The following is a 9,632-nucleotide window of genomic DNA, read 5'->3' as shown; positions in this document are numbered from 1 at the left end:
CATCATAGACGTAAAAACATGACATATAGAAGTTAATGTTATTGCAAAATTTTACAGTAAATGGTTCAAGTGTGTCCTTTATTTGAGGAACACTGAGCCTTTCATCGTTAAATAAAATCATCCCTCTTTTTTTTTTTAAATCTATCATTCTGTGATCATTTCAAATTCTACTCCACTGGACAGGGCACATAGTCGATCACAGCTCGTCGGGAACCGATTTCGGATGAGGGAACAAATCCTGTGGCTAAAATGACACTAAATCGTTTATTACTACGGGCAGCAAGCGTCAGCAAGAGTAAGTCAATAAAAAGGAAACAGATGTATAATTTGTGTAATAATCCTTATATATATATATATATTTTTTTAAACGTTAACCTTGCGAGAAGACTGGCTATCGGGCTGTTTTGAGGCCTGACCTTAGCTTAGCTAGCTAACATTAGCCAATGTCAATAGCTAACGTTATTTTAGCAAGGTTAGCGTAACTGTCTTGACTAAGTGAAGTACTAAGTTATATGGCAACATTGATAGCCATTCACATTTTAATAACATTGCAATTGACATGAAAACACAAAGTAGCTGTATTCAGATGAATGTGCTATCTAGGTATAGTAGCTAAGTGACGTTAGCTTACTAGTAGTCTACTAGTTAGTTAGGTATTATTAGCTACCTGGGATGTAATCATTAGTCCAAACACAGGATTTTCATGCACGATAATTACCTCATGAATGATTGTTTTATGGAGATAAAGAGAGACAAATGTCAAACCTAGTATTGGTGTAGTCTACAATAATGTATGCACAATTTGTGACTAACGTGTCACTTGTCGGGTCTCTATTGGGAGTCAGCAAGAACGGACTCATACAGTAACAACTGAAGCATTACAACCCCACAAGTCTTTCTGTTGAATTGCCAGTAGGTCAAATACTGATTATTAATCTCATTGCCCTTTTATCTTGCAGTTGGGAGTCGGTCTGCGTTCACCGCAGCAAAGCCAGATCACACCAACCCCAACTGGCTGCGTGTGGGCCTAGCGTTCGGGACGTCCGCTTTCCTCTGGGGCCTGGTAATTACGGCTCACTTCCTCTATTGGGGGTTACACACAAAACATAAGATTATTTAGTTAGCCTACTGATATTTGTACATTTCTCCCCTGATTTCCTTTCACAATACTGCAGAACATTGTTTGGATTTTTGAATGCAGTCCAGGATGAATGCCAAACTATAGAGGCTGGTTGAAAGGGTATTTTTCTCATCTGCAGCTCTTCAAACAGCACAGCACTGATGTGCATGAGTACAAAGTGAGGAATGGCCTGGAATGAATCGCTATGACAACATGTGAGTCTTACCCTCTTCAAGTCTCCCTCAGTTTAGTAATTTCAAAGGTAATGCATGTGGGACTTTCAAGAATAAGGATGTTGTGCTGTTCTAACACTTGTAAAAATGTCTGCCGTTTGAATTCAGATTGTTGTTCTTTCGATTTATTATATTACAAAAGAAAAACATGACAGCCTAATGTTTTTGTGATTCATTATTATTCTTTGCAGGACTATTTCGTGGATCCATCTGGGTGATCTGAAGATGTCTTCACACTTTTTTTTTTTCTTCTGTATTTTTCTTTTGTTTTAATGATCCCATGTCCTGGGCATAATATCTAGTTCTATGTGTAATAAAGAGATGACTGTATTTACATGCGTCTCCTTTTATATAAACCCATATTTTAATAATTTGGTGGGTGCTTATTTCTCCTATTTCACACGTGTGTATTAATATGAATTTGTGAATTGGAAATGTGTTTTTTGCATATCCCACTCCCTGATACACAATCGAAAAGGGGGGTCGAGGTCTGCCATTCAACATTCAATATTACCCTTACACCACACTATTTTTAAGATATAGTACATACCAATACACAGATACTGTGCATTGGGAAAGTATTCAGACCCCTCAACTTTTTCCACATTTTGTTATGTTACAGCCTTGTTCTAAAATTGATTAAATTGTTTTTTTCCCCTCATCAAGCTATACACTACCTCATAATGACAAAGAAAAAACAGGTTTTTAGAAAGTTTTGCTAATTTATTAAAAATAAACAAATACCACATTTTCATAAGTATTCAGACCCTTTACACAGTACTTTGTTGAAGCACCTTTGGCAGCCATCTCAGCCTCAAGTCTTCTTGAGTATGATGCTACAAGTGTGGCACACATGTATTTGGGGAGTTTCTCCCATTCTTCTCTGCAGATCCTCAAGCTCTGTCAGATTGGATGGGGAGCATTGCTGCAGTTATTTTCATGTCCCCAGAGATGTTCGACCGCTGGCTGGTCTCTGGCTGGATACCAATTTATTTTTATTTTACGTTTATTTAACTAGGCAAGTCAGTTAAGAACAAAGTCTTATTTTCAATGACGGCCTAGGAACAGTGGGTTTAACCTTGCCTTGTTCAGGGGCAGAACGACAGCTTTTACCTTGTCAGCTCAGGGATTCGATCTTACAACCTTTCGGTTACTAGTCCAATGCTCTAACCACTAGGCTACCTGCCGCCTCTGGCTGGATACCAATACACAGATACGTATACCATCAAGGTGATCATTGAAATACAGTAAATAGATGCCTTATTGATATGGTGCTCCAGAATACTGTAGATGGCAGCTCTGTAAAGCCTGCTGTATTCATGGTGCGGATGCTTGCATGCATGTGTCTCACATCAGTAGACGGTGTCTAGGCCAGTGGTGTAAAGTACTTAAGTAAAAATAATTTAAAGTACTACTTAAGTAGTTTTTTGGAGTATCTGTACTTTACTATTTAAATTTTGGAAAACTTTTACTTCACTACATTCCTAAAGAAAATATTGTACCATTTACTCCATACATTTTCCCTTACACACAAAGTGCTCATTACATTTTGAATGCTTAACAGGACAGGAAAATTGTCAAATTCACTCACTTATCAAGAGAACACGTGGTCATCCCTACTGCCTCTGGCCTGGCGGACTCAGTAAACACAAATGCATCTTTTGTAAATAATGTCTTGAGTGTTGGAGTGTGCCCCTGACTCTACGTAAATTTTAAAATCAAGAAAATGTTGCCTTCTGCTTTGCTTAATATAAGTAATTTTTAATTATTTCTACTTTTACTTTTGATACTTAAGTATATTTTAGCAATCACATTTACTTTTGATACTATGGGGGTACCACAGGGTTCAATTCTCGGGCCGACTCTTTTCTCTGTATATATCAATGATGTCGCTCTTGCTGCGGGTGATTCCCTGATCCACTTCTACGCAGACGACACCATTCTGTATACATCTGGCCCTTCTTTGGACACTGTTAACTAACCTTCAAACGAGCTTCGATGCCAAACAACTCTCCTTCCGTGGCCTCCAACTGCTCTTAAATGCTAGTAAAACCAAATGCATGCTTTTCAACCGTTCGCTGCCCGCATCCGCCCGCCCGACTAGCATCACTACCCTGGACGGTTCTGACCTAGAATATGTGGACAACTACAATTACCTAGGTGTCTGGCTAGACTGTAAACTCTCCTTCCAGACTCATATTAAACATCTCCAATCCAAAATCAAATCTAGAATCGGCTTTCTATTTCTCAACAAAGCCTCCTTCACTCACGCCGCCAAACTTACACTAGTAAAACTGACTATCCTACCGATCCTCGACTTCGGCGATGTCATCTGCAAAATAGCTTCCAATACTCTACTCAGCAAACTGGATGCAGTCTATCACAGTGCCATCCGTTTTGTTACCAAAGCGCCTTATACCACTCACCACTGTGACCTGTATGCTCTAGTCGGCTGGCCCTCGCTACATATTCGTCGCCAGACCCACTGGCTCCAGGTCATCTATAAGTCTATGCTAGGTAAAGCTCCGCCTTATCTCAGCTCACTGGTCACGATAACAACACCCACCCGTAGCACTCGCTCCAGCAGGTATATCTCACTGGTCATCCCCAAAGCCAACACCTCCTTTGGCTGCCTTTCCTTCCAGTTCTCTGCTGACAGTGACTAGAACGAATTGCAAAAATCGCTGAAGCTGGAGACTTACATTTCCCTCACTAACTTTAAACATCAGCTATCTGAGCAGCTAACAGATCGCTGCAGCTGTACATAGTCCATCTGTAAATAGCCCACCCAATCTACCTACCTCATCCCCATATTGTTTTTATTTACTTTTCTGCTCTTTTGCACACCAGTATCTCTACTTGCACATCATCATCTGCTCATTTATCGCTCCAGTGTTAATCTGCTAAATTGTAATTACTTCGCTACTATGGCCTATTTATTGCCTACCTCCTCACGCCATTTGCACACACTGTATATAGACTTTCTTTTTTGTCTATTGTGTTATTGACTGTACGCTTGTTTATTCCATGTGTAACTCTGCGTTGTTATTTGTGTCGCACTGCTTTTTTATATCTTGGCCAGGTCGCAGTTGTAAATGAGAACTTGTTCTCAACTAGCTTACCTGGTTAAATAAAGGTGAAAGTATATTTAAAACCAAATACTTTTAGACTTTTACTCAAGTAGTATTTTACTGGCTGACTTTAACTTTTACTTGAGTAACTTTCTATTAAGGTATCTGACAATTGGGTACTTTTTCCACCACTGGTCTAGGCACCTCTAGTTCAGACACTTGCCAGATAACGATGTGGAGGGAGCTGCCTTGCCAATAAAACTAATTTGTAAAATTGTGGTCAATTTTGACAGTCAAAACCCCCCCTGAGTTTCCCCCCCTCATGTCAAGATATAATCTCATAGGCTATGACAATGACCTTTGGACAGGGCCAGACTGGCCATCAGGCATTTCGGGCAAATGCCAGATGGGCTGGTCCATTTTTACCTGAGTGGGCCTGCAGTGGTGTAAAGTTACTAAGTAAAAATACTTTGAAGGACTACTTAAGTAGATTTTTTGGGTATCTGTACTTTACTTGAGTATTTATGTTTTTGAATACTTTTACTTTGACTCCACTACATTCCTAAAGAAAATATGTACTTTTTTACATTTTCCCTGACACCTAAAAGTACTCGTTACATTTCGAATGCTCAGTCAGGGCAGTAATATGGTCCAATTTACACACTTATCAATATAATGGGTTGTCATCCCTACCGCATCTGTCCAGTGGACTCTAAACACAAATACTGCATTTGTAAATGATGTCTGAGAATTGGAGTGTGCCTCTGGCTGTCCGTAAAAAAAATGTAACAAGAAAACCATGCGGTCTGCTTTGCTTAATATAAGAAATTACATTTATAGAATTTACTTTGTACTTTTACTGGTAATTGAATACTTTTTCCACCATTGTACATAAGTTCATCCATATACTTTTAGATTTTTACTCAGATATTATTTTACTGTCACTTTTACTTCAGTCATTTTCTATTACGGTATCTTTATTTTTGCTCAAGTATGATATTGAGTAATTTTCCCACCACTGTGGGCCTGCATAACTTGTTTTTTTGTGCAAAACAAGTCACAAGCTTTTATGTCGTAGGTGCAGGATACACACAGTATACACCGTCCAACTAAATGCTTACTTGCAGGTTCCTTCTTGACAATGAAACAACAATAAGAAATAAAAGGTAAGAATATGAACATAAAGCAAATGGCTCAGTAGAATGGAATAAAAAATAGCATAAGTATAACACAGGAAGGCAAAATTTATAGTCCAATATTTACACCTGTAAAATGTAATTAAATGTAAAATGATAATTATCTGGCTAATAATGGGGGCCTCAAGGAAAAAAATGTGTCAGTGTGTTAGAAATACCAGAGCCGATTTCTGGTCCCAGTACGCGCCTGTCTTCGGACATTTCTAGAACATTCCAGCAATGAAGGAACTGGAGCATAGCCTGTGGTTTATGAAAATCCACCTGCCCATTCTCTATAAATCAAATTGACAGCTTTGAACATATATAAAAGACCACTGCTAGACCAATGCTAACTGTAAATGAGTTGATACTTCTCTGTGGATCATATTTAACCCACTGGGGTTTGGCACCCCATTTCCTACCTTTACCCTTTCTTGGGGTAATCCGTGCACATGGAGGAATCGGCTCGATTTTGGAACGCGCATTGCGCACGTGGTGAACAGACTCCCCTTCAGATGAAGTTGAAATTTTTTATTAAAAAGGCTACTGTAAATTGTCTAGGCTATACGCTATTGAGACATGTTTGCCAATGGTAGGCTATGTGCAGGGGCGCTGCCAGGAATTTTGGTCCCCATGAAAAGATATCACATTGGGCCCCACCACCACAGGCCACACCAACCCTGCGCAATTGCTGTAACCACACACCTCCAGAACCCAATCGACCCATTCAAAACTTTAAATATCTCTACCTTTGCAGGCTTTCATCTCTATTGTAGTCCAATATTTACTGTATGATATTTACTGACAGTGAGCTGTGAAAATATAACACTGTGCAGACACGCATGCAGCATTCTGCATACAGTGGAATTCACTATTTGATGCAAGACTGATACCCTCTATAAGAATTGTGCTAAAGGCCATCTTTTACAGTCTAAATGTAATTTTAATGGTCAAATTCTTGAATGGAAAATTCTCTTAACATCAATGTATAACTTAAAATAAATATTACTTAAATATACATTAACCTCTTCAATTAAAATAAATTAACATCATCTATAGAATGATATAACAAACGAAATAATAAAATCAGTAGCAGATTTTTGAACTAAGTACACATACCAACTAGAAAATAAGCAGCTGTAAAAGTGGAAATGGAAAACTAAATGGAAATGAAAAGGCCTGATGGTGGCGCTAGAGGAAAGGTCAAGTGGTCACCAAATCAATAGGTTTCTTCCAATTGGGGTCTTGATTGTGCACAACAAATTTTATGACAATCCAGCCATTACCTTGAGATATATCTTGTTCTCAGCCTGTGGGCATCATGTGTGTAGTGATCCAATATCCATAGCCATGCCATTTAACAGTTATCACTGGCCCTTGCTCAGCCTTACTCACCAAGAGCCCAGCTCTGAGCCTTCTTGCTAACAAAGTCACTGATCAAGTCTTTGAAGTCCAGCTTTCTAGCTAACTGACTTTCAATGGACAGCATGGAAAGACTGCAAAGCCTGTCCTGGGACATAGTGGACCTCAAATAGTAAAAAAAAAATCTGTTTTAGCTTACTGAAAGCTCTCTCGCCACCAGCAACAGTCACAGGTAGTGTGCAAAATATACGTAAAGCAATGCACACTTCTCCAAAAATGCTCTGCAGCTGCATCTTACAAATTGCCTTCAGGAGACCAAGAGGGGACAAGTTAGGGGGGAAAGTGGCAGCATATAGTGTTCAGGTGTCTTACTTCATTTTGAAACTCAGGTGTAATATCTCTGGAATACTTCATGATCAGTGGTTGGCACACAGAAGGGACTTTATCCTCACTAATCTGCCCAACTTTCAGAACAGCAGAAAATTATTATACAATTTCTTCAGTGGTGTGGAGCCTAGTGTCCAAGTCACTTATGATGTTGTCCATAGCAGTAAAAAACACTGTGTTCTGAAACACCGTTGCTGCACTGTCCTGAGCTGTGTTCTCTTGAGGTCTCATCATGGAATCTCTTCCTTTTCCTCTGGCGAATGTGTTCCTTGCTAAATTGAGGTGCAACATCCATTTGCGTAGCAATCAGTGTTGCCTCAGACAGGAGAGACTCCCATCTATCTCTAAGAGCCTGCATCTCTTCATTTAAGGCTGATATTGAATGCCTCTGTGTCAAGAGAGATTTTTCCTGACTGGAGAATCACATTCCTGTCCTCAATGCATTGCAGTACCTGCAATTATGCCAACTACCATGTCATTCAACACAATGCTGCTCACCTCCTTCAGGTGGGGCTGGGTCAGGGGTATGGGGATGGGGAGACAGGGCTGCTATGCCTGTTAGGCCTGGCACCAGGCAGTGGCAGGAACAACTGATTTAATATGAATAGCTTGCTACACGTTTGCCTGCATTGATTAAATGTCGGCTAAAAGAGGAGCGAAATGTAAACACTCAGAATTGTCTGTGAAGATATTAAGTAACTAATGTTACGGGAGCAAAAGTAGCCTATTTCACTATGGACTAAGCTAATAGGTTAATTTCCACCACTCACAGACTACACCCACCTTCCTTTGTGAAAAATTGGGTGACATACTGTCGCACTTTTCTCTCTCTCTCTCTATCTTTTCTTTATTTTTGTTTTTGGAAGCTGTTTAGGAAGCTGAGACATGCTGCTCCACCGCCACTCACTCCTCACTCGCAATTCACTGCTAAAAAGTATCGTTCCCGCCTGGTTTGGGGGCAGGACCGAACCATCTCATGTAAATAGAGGGGGCGTGGGGCTCTCTGGGCACTCTCTGGATGCTTACTTATAGCCAAAAACAATAAATGAAAATGAAAACGTTAGTTCTATTAGTACGTTGTAAATAAAATATTAGATTAATGATGATAGGTTAATAATTGAATATTGAAAAAAATATACCTAATGTTCTAATATTTTTCTAGGGCCCCTGTCAGTCACAGGCCCTTAGAATCGTCCTAACTTCCCCCATACGGCGCCCCTGGAAATGTGTAACGCAATGCCCAAATACCTGAACAGAGTGTCTGCCTAAATTGGTTTAAAGTGGGGTTCTAAACTGACATGGAATTGTTTTAACCCTCCTGTTGTGTTCGTTTCTTGTTAATTAATTCTGTGTTCCCGGTCCAAAATGACCGCCCCATTATAGCTGATTATAAATCCATAATAATACATTTATTATCACCTAATGTTGTGTTAGATCTTTTTCTATCAACTTAAGTTCTTGTGAAAATTACAAGTTTTTAACTTCTATTTGCTATCTATGGCCTGTAGGCTTCATTGACCTGAGCTCATACAACTCGTTTTTGAGCAAAAAAGCACAATGTATGGATTAGTTTGACTATAACATACTCAGATTAAACATATTGTGCTATTTATCACAGACTACTTCACTGTCAGTTCCCTGGCCTCTCTCCTCCTCACCGGTGTCATGATCAAAGATGTGATCAAGAGCCTCACAAACAGTATATCGTTTGGTTATTGTGCTGCCACATAATGAATTATGAGCAAGGCCTCAAAAAAGCTTTATATACCAGAGCAGTGAGAAAAGTTCTATATATTATTGAAACAATGTTGCGATTGTTTGTGAGAATGCCAACAGGTGTGGTTCCCGTAGGGGAAAGAATATATTGGGGAAAGGTTCCCGTGGGGGTTGACATGGAAGCCAAGAAGGGAAGGGAAGTGAGGTGTGTGTGTGTGCTCAAACACACATGCATGAAACACACATGCATGTGGGGGTCTGGGAGAGGAAGTGTGTCCATCTGATGAATGGGCATGTGCCTGAACTAAATTTTATACACTAATTGTAGTCTCACCCATTCATTTCTAATGACCGGTCATTTTTGACCAGAAACACCACAGGTGTACAAAAGTTAAATAAAACACCCAAAATGTAATGAAAATCATCAAATCAAATCATATCAAATGTATTTATATAGCCCTTCGTACATCAGCTGATATCTCAAAGTGCTGTACAGAAACCCAGCCTAAAACCCCAAAAAGCAAGCAATGCAGGTGTAGAAGCACGTATTTTGGGTGTTCAGATGCCC

At 39.6% G+C, this 9,632-nt stretch overlaps 1 protein-coding gene across 1 annotated transcript; it reads left to right on the top strand.

Annotated features, from left to right (window-relative positions):
* The first annotated feature begins 140 nt into the window (after nucleotides 1-140).
* On the top strand, nucleotides 141-1,683 carry ndufc1 (NADH:ubiquinone oxidoreductase subunit C1). Its single transcript, XM_071410809.1, has 4 exons — nucleotides 141-295; nucleotides 960-1,063; nucleotides 1,260-1,335; nucleotides 1,545-1,683. Exons 1-3 carry the CDS (start codon nucleotides 250-252, stop codon nucleotides 1,317-1,319), a joined length of 210 nt encoding a protein of 69 aa, XP_071266910.1. The 5' UTR covers nucleotides 141-249; the 3' UTR covers nucleotides 1,320-1,335; nucleotides 1,545-1,683.
* Nucleotides 1,684-9,632: the final 7,949 nt, after the last annotated feature.

Source organism: Salvelinus alpinus, chromosome 7 (assembly GCF_045679555.1).
Source record: "Salvelinus alpinus chromosome 7, SLU_Salpinus.1, whole genome shotgun sequence".
In the NCBI taxonomy this organism is placed as follows: Eukaryota; Metazoa; Chordata; class Actinopteri; order Salmoniformes; family Salmonidae; genus Salvelinus; species Salvelinus alpinus.
The sequence above is the reverse complement of the archived record's forward strand: the minus strand, read 5'-3'. Positions and strand labels throughout refer to the sequence as shown.